Source organism: Heliangelus exortis, chromosome Z (assembly GCF_036169615.1).
Source record: "Heliangelus exortis chromosome Z, bHelExo1.hap1, whole genome shotgun sequence".
NCBI lineage: Eukaryota > Metazoa > Chordata > Aves > Apodiformes > Trochilidae > Heliangelus > Heliangelus exortis.
This window is the reverse complement of record NC_092454.1, coordinates 47,614,329-47,635,577: the sequence shown is the minus strand read 5'-3', so window position 1 is coordinate 47,635,577 and position 21,249 is coordinate 47,614,329. Positions and strand designations below refer to the sequence as shown.

General features: G+C 39.5%; 1 protein-coding gene across 2 annotated transcripts in view; it reads left to right on the top strand.

The window, feature by feature from the left end:
• The window catches only part of PGM5 (phosphoglucomutase 5), a 153,359-nt gene that overhangs the window by 54,157 nt on the left and 77,953 nt on the right, over positions 1–21,249 (top strand). Inside the window, exons 10-11 of one of the 2 annotated variants that reach the window (XM_071730217.1) lie at positions 4,223–4,357; positions 14,831–16,343. In XM_071730217.1, the coding sequence (XP_071586318.1) occupies positions 4,223–4,357; positions 14,831–14,920 (225 nt within the window). In that variant the 3' untranslated portion in view covers positions 14,921–16,343. Of the gene's footprint in view, positions 1–4,222; positions 4,358–14,830; positions 16,344–21,249 lie in introns of those variants that run through there. The other variant, XM_071730216.1, reaches the window with a different exon arrangement.

Below are 21,249 nucleotides of genomic sequence, written 5' to 3'. Positions count from 1 at the left end.
TCTTTTTTTTATCTGAAATCTCTACTTGCAAGACATTACAAGAAAAGTTAAAATTTTCTTGCTCTTGGTGACCCACAGAATTTGCAATAATTACTGTGCATATGACACAGTGCCTGTTGTATTCAACACTGCATGAGACCTCAGTGGACTGCACTGTATGTGTGTATGTCTAGCCCAAATGACTGGTTCTGTGTTCCTTCTGGGCTGTGTCTGTAATGAGCTTAGCTCATACTTTAGCTATCAAGAATAGCAGTTCAAACTGAGCCTTCAGTATTTTGAAATTCATGATGTGCTCAAAGCTAACCCATGTACTTTTTCCAGGTGTAAATATATGTTCAAATGTCTTGAAGGTGAGCTACGACCCATTAAAATGTGTTCTGAATTTGTGTTGTTTATTTTTATTGTCCTAGCTTCTCTTGTCTATAAATCATTTGACCTGACCAGACCCTAGCAAATGATGCCACAAGCTATCAAAGCTGTTGTTGTGCTGTTCTACTCAGAGTCCCTGTAATTCCTTTCATCATGGCATCCAGATAATACAAGCAGCTCATCTACCACTGAATTACTCTCTTTGTGCATACTACTGCTGAAACAAGATATGAGGCTATCATACTATCCAAGTCCACTGCAAAATTACAGGCACTTGTGGCCCTCATACTTTCAAAGAGTAGCTTACAAATTTTCAGTAGCTTTACAAATTTCAGTAGCTTTGAAATTTTTTTTTCTTTAATTTTTTTCCAGAATCCTTGTCCTAAATTAGAATAAAATTGCTAATGATATCAATGTGTAAAGCAAACAGAGAAACATGACTTGACCTATTTTCGAACGGACCCAAATGAGCCCATAGAACCAGACAGCATGTCTTTTCATCAGGTGAAACATGTATTTTTTGAGAATTTGTCTTCTGGCAAGGTCACACTCCCAGCTCTATGTGTCTGCAGCATCACTAGGATTGTCTAAGCACAATGGAAATAAGGGAGAACATAGATGCATGAAAATGCAACAGCATTTTGTTGCTACTGCCGTTTTCCTCTGGTAATTTGCTTTTTATGTAAATGGAGGTGTCTCTTTCTGACTCTGATGACCTTCATGCAGATATTCCAGCTATGTTTTCAGGAACTCGTTCAAAGTTTTTTTCCCAGCTGGCAGTAAAGAGAGATCTATATTCAGTGTAACTGCACTGGGTCTCATGAAGGAGAAGCTGGTGAGCAGGCTCAGAAAGCAAACATGTTAGCAGCAAAATAGGCAGCAAACAGTATGCCTAGACTGTAGCTTCTAATTAATTTGGACTATTGAAACCTGTGAATATTGTTTGTCACAGTGCAATAATAAGGTACAAAATGAAAGGAACCATTCTTCTGTTCTTGAAGACTGCTTTCATATTTAAAATTTTGTTGTGCTAGCCCTTGTGCACATAGCAGTGCTACTCCTAAGGATACTGAAAGCCAAAAAGTGAACTGGTTGCATTTTTGTGTACAATTTGAATTAGAAGGTTGGGAAGTACATATTGCCCATTATAATGGTTAACTTCTAGCTCTTTAATGAAGGGATCCAATATCATGAGATTCACAAAATAAAACTTTGGATCTTTGTTATTGAAAATTTGTTAATATTTTCTCACTTCTGTTTTTAGATTTGGGGTGCAAAGAATTCTGCAAGTAATCTTGGTTTTTTGCTTTTCAATTTGAGTAAGAGTCAGGAAATGGGTAATGGAAAAGCTGGAAAAAAGTTGTTTGAAATAACTCTCCAGAGATAAGGCAAAAATTCTTCTCTGTTCAGTATAGTATTTCAGTTGTGCACCAGCAGTAAGATGCTTCCTGTCAGAGTAGTAAGTGTGGCCCTCTATTCCTAGAGGACCAAATAAAAACTGTGATAATTGCAGTATTTTGAAGTAAAAGTATTGTCATATATCCAATACATTGCTGCTGAAATTAGTGACTGAAGAACACCACAAACCTCTGGAAACCAAACTTCATGGTGTAATGCATAGTAGGTCTAGTTTTATGAGTGCTTCATAGATACTGATACATCAGCTCGCTGTTTTACTGGACTGTAATGTTCAAGAGGGAAATCACTGCACAGCTCTGTCTCCATCACATCAGCTTCAATGCTGATCTCATTAATATCCATTAGCTGGCCCAGATACTAAAATAAGTATCTCCAGATGTTCAATGAGGAAGCTATACTAAACTTTTTTTTTTTTTACTAAACTTTTTTAATCCAAAAACCATAATTCAATAAGTGGTGAGACTTCAGATGTGCTGAACCAAGTAATAATGTGTTAATGATGTTATTGCTACATAAACATGGAGTATGTGTAGCCTATCAAAGTATTAAAGTGGTCTTTCTAGTCATGTCATTGTGGGAGTTAGTAGGCCTGGCAGGAGCATGTAAAATGCCCGTTTAGTTTTTGGAGAATAAGACACTCACATGCTCTGGTGTCCACACATGTAATTGGAACAGATGGATTGGATTCCCTTCCTTCTCTTTTAAAGTTGATTGACATTAATGTTCTGCACTTGGAGCTGCTGGTCTGGGGTTTGACAGTCATTTGAAATAAACTATGCACAGAACTGGGAAGCTCTTAATTTTATCTTATTTCTTTTCACTGCCATAAAGTTAGGTGTAATGACCAGTCAGCAAAAGACAACCTCTTGTTCACAGGATCAAGTTGCAGCAAGCTGCCTGTATAATTCTAGGCATCCAAGAGGAAGTCTTGATTCCATTGAAATCATTGGCAAAACTCCATTAGCATCAACCGAACCAGCTCATTATGAAGATGGCTTAATGGCCACTTAGTAGAAAAGCAGGATGTAAAGCTCAGCCTTCTGCATGCAGGCTCTTTCTGTATGTCAAACCTATGCAGACTACCAGGTAAATTTATGTTGCCAGTATATGTCAGCATGAATATATAATTCCATACTAGCAGCTAAAAAAATGTTTCATTTTATCACTGAAATGAGAGATGGACAGCTAATCCAACCCTTTACCCATGTGCAATGTCTTCCTGATGAGTATTTTCTAGTGATAATTGGCATTTCACCAGAAAAATGTGAAGCTGTTTGACTGGGTGTGGGCCACAATAGGGAGGCCCAAGAGGAGAGCACCTATCCTAGAGAACAGACAGACAGAATTGGCTTTGTTCATCATAGAGAATAGAAGGCTCCTGGGAGACCTTATTGTGTGGCCTTTTAATACCTGAAGAAAGTTCATAAGAAACATGGGGACTAACCTTTAAGCAGAATCAGTTGTAATTGTACAAGGATTAATAATTTAAATTAAGTAGGGTAGATGTAGGCTACATATAAGGGAAACATTTTTTATGATGAGGGTGGTGGACACTTGAAGAAGTTGCCCAGAGTGGTGGTAGATGCTTCATTCCTGGAAATGCTTAGTGTCAGGTTGGACGGGGATCTGAGCAACCTGATCTAGTTGATGATGTTTGGATCACTTCAGAGGGGTTGAACTAAATGACCTTTAAGTGTTCCTTCCAACACAAAGTATTCTGTGGCTCTGTGATTATCAACTGAGCGATGCTTTACACAGTGTTGAAGAAGTTTTTGGCATTTACTTGATGAAACAAAGGCTTCTAATTATATTTCAGAATGCTAAAGCACTGTGTTGCTAATGTCAATGTCTTCTTAAGCTGCTGATAAAACTGGAAGAATAAAACACTTCTCTCTTAATTATTTTCTCTCATTTTTGATGGCTTACCCTTAAACAAAAGTAGTAAGGATCACAGTTTATGCACAAGGCATTTTCCAACAGCAGGACTAAAAGGGGAAATAAAGTTCAGTGGCATTGCAGAAGTGGCAGTTAGCCTAACTAAGGGTACCATTTATGGACTGAGAACTGAATAGCATGTTAGTGACACTTTTTAGAGTATTGAAACACTACAACTATTTTACTATGCAGTTTGGTCTTAATGATGTTTGGCCTGATTTTATACTCTGCCACACAGAACAAGTTAGATGAAGGAAATAAAAACAGTAGTAAGAGAGTCTTTGTTATGAAAGGTGGGAGGAAATACACTAATTTATTTCTAGTCTTTAGATTGGGGAAAATGAATAAATGGAAATTAGGGAATGGAATCAGGGAAAAAGGAATTATATTCAAATAACTCTTCCTTTCACTTTTTATTTTAATGCAGTGGACTGTGATTTGTCAAGGTACAGCCACCATACATATATGCTGTATATCTCTTCTCCCTCTTCTCCCACAGGGGCTGCGGATTATTTTTTCAGATGCTTCCAGGCTCATCTTCAGAATGAGTGCTTCTAGCCATGTCAGAGCTACTCTCCGGATCTATGCAGAGAGTTATGAAAAGGATCCTAGCCAGCACAATAAGGAGCCACAGGTAATGCAGTAGCAATGTATTAAGTGTGTAAGTAGCACATGTCCTCTTCAATAGCAATGGCTGCAGGTTTTCATCTTTAATTAGAAGGAGTGCTCAGCATCTTGATCTTTGTGTACTGTGTTTGTGAACAATTCTTCTAATCATGTAACTGTACATCTTTTGAGGCAGCACCAGCAGTTTGAATGTATGTTTGTGAAGTAACTAATACAACAGGAAGGTCAAGGTCTGAGATGCTTAGTGATGAAAATGGGTAACGACTGCTAAGCTATTAAGAGAAGCCATGTTAGTTTTAATTTTTCACATTTTTTCCCAAACATTGTAAGATTGGTTATGGAAGAATATTAAAAAAATAATTATATTTCAAGTGGGTTTTCTGAGGATGACTTAGTTAAAGGGCAATCCAGGGATTCTTCATGATGAGAGTGCAGTTAAGAATACTGATGCCAAAGACTAAACAATGCAGGGATTCCTTGTAAGGGAAAGACTTGCAGTTGGCTGAGGATTATCTCATATCATAACTGGACTCTTTCCTAAGAAGAGGGAACGTTGAGAACAAATTGCAGTATTGGCCAGCAGATGCCTAATACAATTTATAATATAAATCACATTTTGAACTGTCAGATTTTTCCTAGTAAAACACCTTCATGCTGTGATATACAACATGAGACAACTAAGGATGTTTCATGGAAGTAAGGATAAGCATTTGGCTTGCAGTAGATCAAAACCCTGTAGTTTGAAGTTCTGTTTAATTGTGTATTCATAACTGGAATGCAAAATGCAAATTTCCCTAAACATAAGTGCTGTTAAATGCATTAGTACTGCAGATAAATGTTTGACATAGACTTTTCACCAGATTCCCACCAAAAACATATAGAGTCTGTCCTAGTGATATTAAACAACCACCTATCAGTCATGCAAAGTTCTTTGGTTTTTCCAGAAATTTTGCAGAGCCCATTTCTGCAGATCTGATCTGTTAATTTTATTTGCTTTTTCTTACACAGAGTTGTATCCTCAGTAACTCCTTGGATAGAAGACATAGAATGCTAAATCTCAGAGCAGTGGGCATTTTTAATCAATTTTATTGTATTTCTGCGCACCCAGTTTTAACCATCCAGCAGAGCCATAAATTTGTTTTGAGCAAGGAAGAACACTGCTACAACCCCATTCGTTCTTTTTACTGTACTGGGTATACATGGCAAGGTTTTGGTAGCAGGGGGGGCTGAAAGGGTGGGTTCTGTGAGGAGACACCTGAACAGGGCCCCATGTTGAACAGACAGTTCTCTGGCTCTGAGGTGGACCCACCACTGACCAAAGCTGAGGTATAATCAGCAATGTTTGTAGCTTCTCTGTGTTAACTTATTAAAAAAGGGTAAATTAAAAAATGGCATGTGAGAGATGGACTGAAATTTCATTTTAGAGGTTTGAAGGAGACCAGCAACCTTGTGGTACGTGACACGTAATGTATGATCTGAACATGCTTCCTGTCTAATGAATCTTAACAAGAAAATCCTAGAAAAAAATAAAGCATATACTTGCAACACGCATCTAGCTAAACTTTTGACTACTTAATTACAAATGAGAATGTGATTTTTGAAGTTGAATACTTTTTTGCATCAATGGACTATTCTACTTGTTACAAGGTATGCAAAACAAGGTGTGACATGCTGGCAGTTTAGGCTTCTGTATCTCTCAATGCCCTGTATTTACCAGTTGATTTATTTTTTTTTATGTAAGTGGAAAATAGCAAATGTACTCAGTGAGATTTCCACTCATGAAAAATCTAAATTGAGAGAGAAGAGAAAGTAAGAAATGCATTTTCCTTAGAAAATAAGGAATGTGCTATCCTCCTGTTAATTTTCATCTCTGTTTTGCATGGATTTGCTTGAGAGGTGCATGAAGTCCACCAAGGTCTAGTGGCCTCCTCTGCAGGGATCAGGTGTCCAGGGAGCAGCAAGGGTGCACAAGGTGATAGGAGCCAGACAGTCAGAGCAGCTGCAGCATGGGCAGTGCCCTCATTGTCCAAGGGACAGTCCCACTGCAGAAAGTGGAGCAGTCAGAGCAAGGCTCTGGTAACAAGCTCCACCAACCATTCTAGACAAGGCAAATGGTGGGTCTGGTTCAGGATACACCTGGAGGAGGTTGGATGGGACCAAGAACAGGGCTGGAGACAAGGCAACAGTGTTGGTCCAGCCAGGAGACGGTCAAAGTTAGACTGGAGACAAAGTACAATGTGCCTCCCAGGGGTCCTTCAGGGAAAGTGTAGATCTGAGGCCCACCCAGCAGATCCTTAGATGAGTCTGAAGCCAAGCACTCCTATGGGATAGCTCCAGCACCCCTAGGGCGGAGTGGGAGCCCATGGGCAGGATGCCAGGAGGTAGTCCTCAGGAGAGACTGGGCAGAGCCAGCTGGGCTTATCACTGCCCTCAGGGCTTTCAGAGTGTGGTTTCTTATTCTAGATATCAATATGGTTTGTTATTCCCAGGTACAGAAAAGAAAGACAGTAAGAGCCTGTCAGATTCCTATACTTCAGGCTGTTTATCCAGGATGCTCACTGGTGAACAGATAATCCCAGGGGTAGAAATGTCATTGCCTTGGAACTTGTTTCAGGGACTTTCCTGCAATTATTTGGTGCAGAGAGACTTTTTAACACCCAGACTGCCTCAGGGAGGACATAGTACTATAGTACATAGTACTATAAACACATGTGCACAAGAATCTGGGACAAAGAGCAGTTTCATCTCAATTAATTAAATAAATTTCTGTGGTTTCCACCGCTTCTCTTCTCTTGCCCTAGCTGCATACATTGCCAACAACATCAGGATGTTAGGATGTGCAAGGTTATGTATCCTGCAAGCAGATGGCTGATTTCAAGGGAGCACATAAATTTGATTGCAGGAGTTCCTCCTGTTGGTACAAAAATAACTAAAAATTTATCAGGAGAACATTTTATAGTTTTCAGCGGAATATGTGGAAGGCAGTGAATAGCAAACTCCTTTTTCAGAAAACATCATTGCTGGGGAGGGCCAGCATAGTCTTCCTGTCTTTATAATTCCTTTTGTGTGCTTAGAGATTCATACTGAAATGTACACTTGAAAGAGCTGAGACAGATTTTACTTTATTTCTTACTTACTTTCAGTAATAGGGGCAGAGTCAACATAGTTGTATGTGACTAGTAATTCAAAGGGCAGTGATGTACAGATGTAAAGCATATACCTTATATAGTATTTAAGAAAATTGTTACATTTGGGTTAAATGCTTATTTTTTTTAAGTGTAGTTGTTCTCTGTAATTGGGTAGATGACTGCATGCAGTTTCTGTAACATTGTACTCTGTCTGGGCTGATCATGAAAAATTCTCTTTCATACTTAGCATCACAGAATGACAGAATTGTCATGGTTGGAAAAGAGCCCTAGGGTCACTGAATCCAGCTGTCAACCCAGGAAAAAACACTACAGCATATCCTGAAGTACCACATCTACGCATTTTTTGAGTATGACTAAGAATGGTGACTTCACCACCTCCCTGGGCAGCCCATTCCTAATACCACCTAATGACTCTCAGTAAAGAAATTCTTCCAAATTTCTAGTCTCCTGGTGCATCTCTAGATCCACAGGCACAACTTCAGGCCATTTTTTCTAATCCTGTCATTATTTACTGGGGAGAAGAGGTCAACACCCACCTCTCTACAACCTCCTTTCAGGTAGTTGCAGAGAGCAGTAAGGTCTCCCCTCAGCTTCCTCTTCTCCAAAGGAAACAAATCCAGTTCTCTCAGCCTCTCCTCATAGGACTTGTGCTCTATACACTTCACCAGCTTGGTTGTGCTTCTCTGGACACCCTCCAGCAGCTAAATATCCCTCTTGAAGGGAGGGGCCCAGCACTGAACACAGCATTCTATCTGCAGTCTCACCAGTGGCCAGTAAGTATAGTGGGATGATCACACCCATCATCCTGCTGGCCACACTATTTCTGATGCAGGCCAGGATACTGCTGGCCTTCTTGGCCACCTGAACACGCTGCTGGCTCATATTCAGCCAGGTATCAGCCAGTATTCCCAGGTCCTTTTCCTCTGGGAAGCTTTCCAGCTATTCTTCCCCAAATCTGTAGAGCTGAAAAGGGTTTTTGTGTCTGAAATGCGGGACCCAGCACTTGGCCTTGTTGAACCTCAAAAAATTGGCTTTGACCCCACTGACCCAGCCTGTTCAGGTCCCTCTACAGAGTCTTCCACCCTTGAGCAGATCACTCCCAGTCAACTCAATGTCATCAGCAGCTCAACTTGCTGAGGAAACACTCAATCCCCTCATCTATATGACTGATAAAGATGTTGAACAAGACCAGCCCATATCATAAACCAAGGCATGAAATTATTTGCAAAAATTATTGGCTGCCTAAGCAAATACACAATTGATTCTCCTTACAGGACTGCTTCTTTCCATTACTTTTACTTTTTACATCTGCAAGTGGAATATGAAAGCTTTATATTGCTTTGTGTTTTTGCCTGGTGATACTTCCAGTCAACACCTGAAAAGAAAGGCAAAAATACACTAATGCATGGTTTTGGGTCTTTTTCACAAGAAATAAATCTGTTTTGATAAACAACTCATACTGGAATTTGCAGTGCCCTTTTGTTGGATCATAGTGGTAACTAGATTGAGTTTCCCTCCTGTCAGCATCATTTTTCTCCCCTTTCCTTTCAGACATAGCCTTTTCCAAAATTAATCAGCCAGCTTTTCAGCAGTTTTCAGGCTTTTCTAGTTTCCTTCTGTTCTCTTTGACAGTGTATACACCAGTGGTGGGTGCCTCTTCTGTGTGTAAGCAGAAATCTAGACCACACCTGTATGTAGTTTACAATTTTTTAAAGTCTACAATCACAATTTTTAAGTCTACATTTTTTTGAAACTGGAATGCCCCCCTTTGAATGGAAGGCCACTCTGTTGACACACTGTGTCACTGGTGGTGCCCCTCATCACTGTACATTACTGAGAAAACGGCTTTCCAACTTATTTGGAAGGTTTCCTTAAAAAGATTTATATAGTTTTAACCGATCAAATAGGTAGGCATCCAGTTAGCAAGTTCAGAAAGTTCAGCTCATTGTAAAAAACAATAGACTTCTATCTGAAGCCTCGGACCTTTATACATTGGCATGTATCTTTTTGTAAAGTTAATGGTGCTATTTGCTGTCCTAAATTTATCACAGTTGGAAACTCAAGGGATATGTTCATGGGACATTAAGTACTAAAATAAGAGCTTATTGACCTTTAGGCACAGTTACAGCCTTGTTTTACAGATCAACTTGTTATTTATTATTTGGAGATCCCACAACATGGCTGGTATCTTCTTGTCCTTCGTCTAGCCACCTGGATATATTGTCAAACTTGAATAAGATTCAAACAGGAAGTTTCATATATAAAGACTAAGATAGAAGTGACTCACTATGCAGATCTGTTTTGTTTGTAAATCCAGTGTGTTCTTCAGCAACACAGTTGTGCTGCTGTTGCAGGGTAAGTTCCTTGGGAGCAGTGTAGTTAATAATCTGGATTGTTCTGAACATGGACTAAATAGCTCTGTTTATAGTATATTATTAATTATGTGAATTGCAACAGCAATAAATAGGTGTTTTCAGAGACCTGTGCAGGCTGTATCAGGTACTCTTTAAATGGGGTGCAGTTAATCACAATTAATTTTGCCAAAGACTGGTGAAGTATGTATTAGTTAGCTACAGAATTATTAGGCTAGCAGCAGCCAAACAAAGATTTTGGGACAGGAGTTGTTTCTTTGAGTTTTTGTCTAAAAAGGCACAGCAATCAAAAGAAAAATTGATCATCAAATGTAGATCATCAAAGACTGAATTTCTGAAGCAATTTTTGAATGGCAAGTACCAGAGGACAAAACAAACTGATTTTCAGGTGGGCCATGGTTGTTGGTTGGAAGAATTATGATTATGTATCATTGTGTGTACATACATATGTATACATAGTGATTGTATAAAGCAACTGGTTATGGTATGAGTTTGTCCAGGAGCAGGGAACTGAAATCAATAACCCAGAAGTCTTTGTATTGAATATCACTTAATAGGGATAAAAATAAAGTTTTCTATTTGGTTCTATTGAGACACTCTTACAACCCCAAGTACAAGTACATTTTGCTACATATTTATTGCCCCTTTATTTTTTAAATTTTGAGTCTTTTATCATGGCCATGGCTGGCTATTAAATAATACAGTATGGTCCAGAGATATCACATGAAGTTTTGCCTTTTCTATTACATAATGTGAGATTTTCTTTGATGTGAGGTGGGATATGAAGTTTTCCATCTGTTTCATCACACTCTCAGGTAACATAGCATGTTTGCACTATTCAGGTAGTTAAGCCTCTACCCAGAGCCATACAGTCAATTAATTTTAAATAAACTGGAACTGGAGGTCTGTTTTGCTATTACATAGGACAAATACTTCATGTGACAGAAATTATAAAATACTTTGTAAATCAAGGAAATCAATTCATTAAGCCCAATCTTCTGTCAAAGTTCTTTGGATATCCTAAAAAATTACTGATGTATTGCAAGCAGAGATGTTTCCATATACCACCACTTAGTTTATATTTTTCTCCTGTAATTTTCACCCCTCATGCCTGCCTTCCTCTATTGCTGGAGGCAGAACAGCTGGCCTCCTGACCTTTATTGTAATTTTATTTGGGTCAGCAGGAAGATTGTGTAGAGGAGTAGAGAGTTCAGTTTCCATTTTCCTGCTGTGAGTGTGCTGTTTCATGGTAATAAAGTAAACACCACAAGGGCTGTGCATGTTACAGAACCAGTCCAGTTTGTTCCTCAGTGAACCAGGCTACCCACATTGCTTAGATATTCTAGGATAGGTGGCTGTAGCATAAACCTTTCCAAAGACTTCTGGGTTTTTGTTTTTTTGTTTTGTTGTGGGTTTTTTGTTTGGTTTTTTTTTTTTTTTTTTTTTTTTTTTTTTTAATGCAAGATCTAAGCAGGCATTCTAAGCTAAGATGTTAATGGCAAAAGCCCTACAGAAGGTGACAGCCTGTGTGACCATAGTTCTGAGCTCACTTTGCAGTGGTTTCAGTCAGTTCTTTGTGTCTCTTCTGTCACTTCAGTGATGCTTTGTAAGTGAATTGGTTTGACCTTTAAAATCTATTACAGCCTAAGGAAAAGCTCCTTAAGAAGACCATCAAAACCTGTTTTGGGGAATTTTCCCCTCTCTTCTACCCTTCTTTTTCTTTCCCTTAGTTTGTGTGATAGTGATTCTGTTGTCCAGGATACAAAGGGCTTTAGAAAGTCACATGTACCAAGAAAAAATGACAGGAGCAGGCAGAGGTAAGAAAAGAAGGAGATACTTTTTAATTCCTTTGTGTCCTTGTAACAGCATGTAGAGTTGTATCACTTCCCCTGGTCTCTGAGCAAACTTTGTGTAGATAAAAAGAGGAGGACTGAGGATTCATTTAAGTGTTACAGGAGAAAAGGATTTCTGGCCCATGCCTGAAATGTCAAGGCTTATCATAATTCATACAATAATAATAACTCCACCTAGCAATTACATCTGCTTGTAACTTCAAAGCATTCTTCAAGCGTATTTTCCTCAAGACTATATTTGTGAACTGGAAAACTACTTCAGTTTATAGTAAATATAATGGACAAGCAGATGAAGAAGTAGAATTTGGGGTTTGACAACAGTTTTCAGAGAGGGACAATGCAGAGATGGAAAACAGTTGGCACATCTTCTACCCTTGCAAAGCTCCAAAAGTTAAACTGTTGTCCTTCTTCCAGCAGCATGAATTCTTCTGGAACATGAAGTACTATGCAAGTTTTGCTTTAAAATCTGTTGCAAGATCTGAGCATTTGTTCATTTTGGTTATTAATAATTCAGGTGCTTAAATACCTGTGTTAGAGTCACAAAAGTTTGAGCTGATTGGGGTGGGATTTTTGTCCCCAGTAGGGCACTCTTTTAAGACCGACTAATTTGAATTGTTTTCTGTGATCTCAGAATGTGGGGAGTAAATGGTTTAGTGTTCAGTGTTTTATAAATAGTAACATATAATAATAATAGAGCCACTGTTCCTAGTTTTCGGACCCTGTACATTTACTTGTGTGTGTATGCAGCTGAGAGAGTCTAAAATAATAACACTTGTGGATGTGATGCTGAATACAAAATGAGGATCAATACAGTTAGAGAACACAGAGTAAAAGTTTGAGAAATGAAAAATAGAGTTGTAGTTATCTGGTGTCAGCTAAAATGTTTGGATCCTATTTGAGGGCATTAGTGTTCTATGAGCTGTATTGTTTTACTTATTTCTAGGTAAATTCAGCAGAATTCTTTTCTCTGTTGAGACTGTGAAAAGGGCAACTTATTTTTGAGTCTTACACTGGACTGGGAAAAGTGAATTTGAGACCTTTGGAAAGTGTCCGTTCCCAGACTGTGTAAAATGCTCTTGCATTCATTTTTTATTATGAGACTGAAATTCAGTGCAGTGGAGAGACTGAAGGGAAAAGATTCACAAGCTTCACAATCAATGTCTGAACAGATATTTTTTCTTCAGAAATACACGTTTTTTTTTAATGAAAGTTTGCAGGTTTTAGTGTAAATGCTATCTAGAGTTTTCACCTTGTGAAAACCTAAAAGCCGAAATCTAAAGGCAAACTCCAGACATATGCTGAGCTGCAAGAAGGTACATTTCAGCCCTACCTGACCCTTTGTAAAACCAGATGGACCATGGGGCAAGTCTCATCTGAGAACTTGGCTGGAAGAAAAGGAGTTGTGTGGAATTTTCTTGTGAGGTTGCAGAGAAAATGAAATACTACATGACCCAAGCAGGCATGATACATTTCTGACAGCTCTGGCACAGATTATTCCCAAGCAAAGAGCTTTTGATCTTTATTTGCCTTATGTTAGATACCTGCTTGTTTGATCATTCTTACTGGTTATTTTTTTAGAGGTGTGACATCTATGCTATTGCTAAAACAAAATTCTGATTGAGTTCTGTTAATTTTCAGTTCTGAAATCTTATCTAAAGGATAACATGTTGTGTCTCAAACAGTTTCCAAGAGATAAATAGATTAAAAAAGCAGGGTCAAGTGAAGCTGGCCAGTAGGGCTGCTTTTTAAATTTTCTTGTGCTTTTTAGGTTAAATAAAGAAGGGGTTTCTCAGGAGAGTACCAGAGGGGCTTCAGATGCTTTGCTTTTCTCTCAGTTCTTCTTAATCAGTGTTGATGAAGTGATATGGTCCAAACCTTATAAATTGGCACATTTTAATATTTAATTTTGCATCATTTGCCCACAGATGCAAATTTGTGCTCTGCATATTAGTCTCCTCTAAGTATGTTTGATCTTAATGGACTTGTATTCTGCTTCAATGATTTTTCAGTAGATAGATATCTACAAATATGGAGCATTTTGAACAACAACCTGTCAAACTGCTTGCACTTGAGAATAACTAAGTTTGATCATAAACTCACTTGGCATTCATGGTGTTACTCCATGGCTCTGCTAGCAGTTATTTTGTCTCCTCACACTTTGTTATTTATCTACCTGACCATTAGTATAAATAAAGCAAAAACCTCATACTGTCAGAAACTGCTAGGTAGCCAAAACAGATTGAAAGTATTGATTTTGTTAAACTGTAAATTTAAGCTGTCCAGAAGTACTGTTTTGTTTGATTTGATTTTAAACCTGACAGGTTTATATCCAGAATGTAGTTTATCAAGTTTATATCCAGAATGTAGTTTATTTGAAAGAGGCAGCAGTGGGAGCTCTTAGAGGGTCATCACATGTAGATTACCTGAAAAGAAAACTTTCACACAAACCCCAGATCTGCCAGTTGTACCTTTGCACATAATTTAATTGATTGAGAGAAGATGCAGTTGCCATTTGAAAAAATATGTTTTACTTGGGTCTCATATGGTCTGCATTCACCCACTGCAGCATTTTCATATGTGTGGCCATTTAATAAGGTCTGTAGCCTGAAGCTTTTTTTATGCTACTTCTCTTGCAATTCATCCTATTTAATACAGTTACAGGTGTTATTACTCAAAATACATTTGTGATTTCTGTTAACATAATCGTTACAGTACTTTCTGACCCCAAGCTTCACAGATTGTGTATAGGAAGACAATCTCATTTACATAGCTTCCACTCATCAAAATAAAAGTAATTCTATTTCTGTGATTTCTAGTTTGCTTTGTACAGCAGACTTCACAAGACCTCCACAATTCTTGTAATACAGAGACAGTATCAGTATAGTGTATTTCCTGACTTCTCTTTTCTCCATAGCTTAGGTATACTCAGTATACATCCCAAAACATGCACATACTTCATTATATCAAGTATGACATTGTAGACTCCGTAACCGTTGATGTGGAATGCCTTACTGTTACTGTAGTACAGGTGAAAGAGGGATTTATAAATTAAGAAGTCTGTTGATATTTCTGCTTTATGTAATTCAATGTATTTCTTCCTCTTCAGGCTGTGCTGAGTCCTCTTATAGCAATCGCACTGAAAATATCTCAGATTCATGAGAGAACAGGGCGCAAGGGACCCACTGTCATCACCTGAAGCCACCAAAGATTGTTAAACCAGGGCCAAAAAAGGAGCAGCAAGGAAGAGACGGGACCTTGCTGAAACATGTTAGCCATTTGTGCCTTGTATGATTTTAAAGCTTTTCTTGGGGATGGAGGTAGAGTGGGGAGAAAATTTCAATATAACATTGAGCATATTCGTTTGCATCAATCTAGAAATACAATAGTGCATTGACTTCTTTGTTTTACCTTCAATATCTTAATTTTCTATAACAATGTAACCAAAGAAAGAGGCCTTAACCTTCAAATGTCAGCAATGTGACAGGAAAGGAAAACTGTTTGGTTTTGAATGCTATGGTTAAGATTGGGGCAATTTCAGTTGGAGAAAAAGTGGAGCAGTTGCAAAGCAAAGACATGCTTGATGAATATTGTTGGGGATCCCTGGCATCTCCTTGTTGGTTTGTGAAGAGATACAAGGGGCATGTCTGAGGAGTAAGGGCTGTATATAATATTTGCAGAGGTTGTATTTTCTCGCCTGACACCAGTGCTCCTCTTCTATCTCTCCCATTGCTCACTGATGCACACTGGCAGCAGTGTTGTATACACGCTTGCACATGCTCCCAAAGAATCCATTATCCCATTTTTGGTTTTAACCCTTGCTGTTAAAGTATATGAATGCGATTTTTGCCTTTGGGTGTTCCTGATTTTTTGACTCCTTTTTTTTTTTCTTTCCTCCAAAGGGAGGCTGTAGAAGCTGATTGTGTCCTTTCAGCGATATGTTGGGTATGGAATCTTTCTTTTGCAATATTCCTTATGTCAGCAGATGATACTGGTGCTTACTGTGTTTATAAAGTAATCACTGCAAGTTCAGCAATTTTTCATGAAGGAGTTATTATGGAAGTTTTTTAAGTCTTTGGCATACTCATACTCATGCTCCATTTACCACAAAGTAGTAAGTGAAGCATGTGGTGAAGTGGAAGTGAAAAGAAAAACTAATTAAGTGGAAATACTTGTGTGATATACCATCTGGACAGTTTCTGTTAGATTCTTTGTAGCAGAGGATCACGGCATAATAATTTGGGGATTGCAAAGGGAAAAGAGACATCCTGGCATAGACCTGAGAAGGATTTTGGGGATATGGACACCAGCATTTTTCTCCTTGTGAAACTTAATGCAGCTCTAACTACAATGCTGTGCTCTGAAGAAGACAACAAACACTTGATGCATGTGACTTGTTTGAAAGGTTTGGTTCCTTGGGAACAGTGTGGTCACTTGTTATCATTTTTCAAGGTGGCTTTGTGCAACTTGCCTCTTTGCAGTGTGTTTCAATTTATCATGGTTGTCAGATATCAGTGCAATTTATGTAACAGTGCTACAAAGGGAATTGTTTTGATTTCTTTCAACACTTCTGTCAAGAAAATTGCTACGGCACTTAGTACACAATAAAGAGTATTGCTGCATTTCTGTCTTAATATGTATTTGTGGATAATAAAAGACACACTGCACTTTCAAGCATTGTAATAAAACTGTCTTTAATACAGTTACATTATCTACTTAAATGACTCTACACAAATGAGGCACTAATATTCTCACATAGTATTCTACCTTACCAATAACTGTTCCCGTAAACCAGAAGAGATTTTGAGGCTTTAGTTGTTTTTATAAGGATTCGTTTTGGTGACAGCTGTAGCATTCTCATATAGTTTGGACATCTATTTTTGCATGTAAGAACATGCACCTCTACAGAGACCGTGTTTATTTTATCTTCCATTTTTCTGATCGATCAAACTCCTATAGGTGCAGGATAGTAAGCTTTCAAGTAGTGGATCACACATGGTCAAACACACTCATGCTCTGGATCATGACATTTAGTTCACATTACCGGGCTGCAGGAAGAAACATTCTGAAAGGCAGTCCAAGAACTTCTAAAATCTCTTACGTGTTCTCTGACAATGAAATATTTTTTTGTCATGTAGTGAATTAGATGGTTTTACTAGCAAGTTTTCCATTTATCAAGCTTCTGGAACTGGGAGTTGAACTTTCAAAAGTGAGATGTACTGGAGCCAGGTGTCTTTCAAGATGTGGTGGGAAGACTATGAGGAATAAGGACTGGAAGATCATACTCACACTTTTATCACAAAATTACTACAGCATTAGCTGCAGTAGATGGCAGTTGGCTTTCATGAAGTCAGTCTTTCTGAACGAAGAAGATATTTTAAGATTGCAGTACTGACTTTTCCCTGGGCTTCAGAAAAAATTGTTGTTCTGTACTGAAAGGGGGGAGAGGGCTATTTGTGTGTGCTGTTGAATAGCTGTCAAAAATAATGGACTTCTGTAACGAGTTACAGTAGTGTGGCAAGATGAGAAGCACATCATATTCAGAGGCAATTTGGAAGGCATCAGTACTCACCTGAAACACTGGATCACAGAATATTTGAGGTTGGAAGTCCACCAGGATTAGAATTACCTATTCCATCCCCTGACTCAGAGCAGGGTCAGGTAGAGGGGGTTGCCCATGATTTTTATTATCTCCAAGATTCTCCAGAACCTCTCTGGGCAAACTGTTCAAGTGTTTGACAACTCCCATAGTAAAAGAAAAAACCCAAACTTTCTTGAGTGTTGATGGCATTTCATGTGTTTCAGTTTGTGCCTCTTGCCTCTTGTCCTGTCACTCAGAATGATGGAGAAGAGCCTGGCTTCATTGTCTTCTTTCTCTCCCATCAGGTATTTATAAAAATAAATAAGATCCCTCCCAAGTCTTCTCCAGGCAAAACACTCTCAGCTTGCTAAACTTCTTGTATGATGAATTCTCCTATCCCTTGATCTTTGTAACCCTTTGCTGGAATATGTCCATGTCTCTTTTTCAGCTGGGGAGCCCAGACCTGGGCAGAGTTCTCCAGATGCATCTCAGATGCACTGAGCAGAGGGGAAGGATCACTTCCCTTCACCTGTTTGTGATGCTTTCCCTATTCCAGCCCAGCATACCCACTGGCCAATGCTTGCTGTGCAAGCAAGGTGATGGGTGGTCAGCTTCTCCAGCATGTGACTCCATTCCAGGCCTTTCTCTGTAGTGCTGCTTTCCAGCTGGCCCCAGCATGTACTGATGCCAATGGTTTTTTCTTCCCCAAGGGCAGGACTTTGCAATTCCCTTTGCTGATCTTCATGAAATTTCTGTCAGCCCATTTCTTCAGCCCATCCACGTCCCTCTGGATGGCAGCAAAAGCCTTTGGTATGTCAGCTGCTCCTTTCCAGTATTGTATCATCTGCAGAACTGCAGAGGGTGCACTCTGCTCCATCATCCAGATAGTTAGAAAAGATATTAACCAGGATTGGCTCCAGTACTGACCCTGGCAGCACATTGCTGGTGACTTGCTTCCATCTGGGCCTGGTGACAGTTTTCACAACCCTCTGGGCCTGGTTGTTCAGCCCCTTTTCAATCCACTTCACTGTCCACTTACCTAAACCATATTTTTTCAGCTTGTCTGTGAGGATATTATGGGAGATGGTGTCAAAGCATCACTAAAGCAAGCAACATCCACTGACTGAGCCAGTTATCTCGTTGTAGAACATCATCTAGTTGGTTAAGTATCATTTCCTATTTGTAACTGCATGCTGACTACTCCCAGTCACCTTCTTGTCCTTCATGGGTTTGACAAGAGTTTCCATGATCAGTTGCTCCACTACCTTGCCAGGGACTGAGATGAGGCTGGCCAGCCTGTAACTCCCCAGACTCTCCTTGTTCTCTTAAAGACAGGAGTGGTATTTGCTCTTTTCCAGTCCCGTGGAACCTCCCCCAGTCACCACAATTTTTCAAAGATTGTGGTAACAGAGGGTAACCTTGCACTGGCATGGCCCAGCTGCTTCAGCAATGTGCATGCATACCAAGTCATCATGTCCAGTTTGTTTAAGTACTTCTTAACCTGATCCTGCTCTACTCAGGGTAAGTCTTCCTTGCTCCAGACTTTTGCTCTTGACTTGAGGGCCTAGGATTCCTGAAAGGCAGTTTTACCAGTAAAGATGTAGGCAAATAAATCACTGAACACCTCAGCTTTCTCCATGGCTTCTTTCACCTAATTTATATGTAGAAACTTTTGTTATTGCTGTTTACATTCCTCACTAGGTTCAACTCCAGTTGGGCTTTGGCCTTACTAATCTCATTCTTGCATGACTGGACAGTGGCTCTCTATTCTGCCTGGGTCACTTGTCACTGTTTCCACTCATAATACACTATCAGTTCATATCTGAGTTGAGTCAGATATGTAGATCTCCTGGTCATCCATGCAGATCTTCTGCTACATTTGTTTGATTTCTGCATGTCAGGATGAAAAATTCCTGAGCTTTGAGGGGGTGATTCTTGAAAATTAGACTTTTGTCCCAGACTCACCTTCTCTCCAGAAACATAACTGATGGGCTTCTTCCAGACCATCTAAAGAAATTAAAATTTGCTCTGCTAACTTTGGTCCCACCTTTTGCCCTTCTCCCCCCTCTCAAGATCCTGAACTCCACTGTCTCAAGAGGACTGCAGTGAAGGCCTTCCCATGCCCACTCATTTCTTCTGGTATTGTAAGTATAGGGAGAGCTACGCACCTTCTTTTTGTTTTCTCAGTCACCTCTGTCAGGAAGTTGTTGTCAATTCACTGGAAGAACCTGTTCTGCCCTGAAGAACTCTGCTCTTAGTTTGACCTGTTCATATTTTCCAGTCCAAAGACAATTCCTCTTAATCTAAACTTTGAGCTGCTATTCTTGGCAAAGATGACTTCATGTTAGTAAGTTTAATCAAAAGCAAACAGCGTAAAAATTTTTGCTGATTTAGTGTTGTTGAAGTTTTTGAGCTAATTGACCACATCATTTTCCATGAAGATCATAGCAAAAAAATTAATTAGCTGAAAAGACAAATGGAAAAACAGATTGTATAAAATAAAATATTAGGTATTAGCCTCAACTTTTTCCTCTTCTCTGTAACCTTCATGTTTCAAATACTTTATTCCACATTGGAGGCTGAAGATGCTGTTATGTTTGGAGGCACATTTCAAGATCCATTGTGAACTCACAACATTTGCAGAGGGCTGGAGATAACAGGGGAACAGTATGACTGCCCTGGGACTTGGGGAAAGGAAGAGAGAATTAGCTCTTCCTGATTGTCCATAAACTATGTGGAAAGAATCTGAATGTCATTTCCTGTAGCAAACTGGTCCAAGAACAACCTTCAGATGTACTCGTGCAGTACTTGCTCCCAGAGTTACCTGTAGTCTCAGTCATTTTCCACTGGTCTTACTTTAAAACTTAACCAGTGGAAAAGTTAGATTTAGTGGACAGAAGGATCACCATGAGCCATCAGTGTGCCGTTGTGGCCAAGAAGGCCAATGGCATCCTGGGGTGAATTAGAAGCAGGGTGGTTAGTTGGTCAAGAGAGGATCTCCTTCTCCTCTATTCTGCCCTGGTGGGGCCACATCAGGAATATTGTGTCCAGATCTGGGCCCCTCAGTTCCAGAAGGACCAGGAGCTGCTTGAAAGGGTCCAGTGCAGAGCAACCAAGATGATGAAGGGGGTGGAGCATTTCCCTTATGAGGAAAGGCTGAGGGAGCTGGGTCTCTTCAGCTTGGAGAAGAGGGGACTCGGGGGCAACCTCATATAAATGTTTACAAATATGTAAAGGGTGACTGTCAGGAGGATGGAACCAGGCTCTTCTCAGGGATGGCCAAGGATAGGACAATAGGTAAGGGATGCAAGTTGGAGCATAGGAGGTTCCGTGTAAACATAATAAAAAGTTTTTCACTGTGAGGGTGACAAAACACTGGAAGAGGCTGCTCAGTGAGCTTGTGAAATCTCCTTCTCTGCAGACATACAAAACCACCTGGACATGTTCCTGTGTGACCTACAGTAGGTGGTCCTGCTCTGTCAGGGGGGTTGGACTTGATCTTTCAAGGTCCCTTCCAACCCCTAACACTCTGTGAATCTGTGATTTCCACAGGAAAGCAAAACAAAACAAAACACCAAAAAAACTGAAGAGGAAGAGGAGGAAAAGGAAGATGAAGAGGAAGAAAAAGAGAAAAAAGTAAGGGAAAGGGAAACAGAAAGGGAAAAGGAAAGGGAGAGGGAAAGGGAGAGGAAAAATGAAAGGGAAAGGGAAAGGGAAAGGGAAAGGGAAAGGGAAAGGGAAAGGGAAAGAGAAAGGGAAAGGGAAAGAAAAAAAGTGTTGAGCTTGCATGGGATAAGCATTTTGCCATGGATATCTCCTGGTTAATCAGCTGCATCTACTGTAGCAATACAGCTATTGTTACAGCATCCTGCAGCAATATTTGGTCAGTGCACAGAGACTTCAGGATCAGAGGCGCGGAAGTAAATAAGCAAGGGATTTCAGGTTGT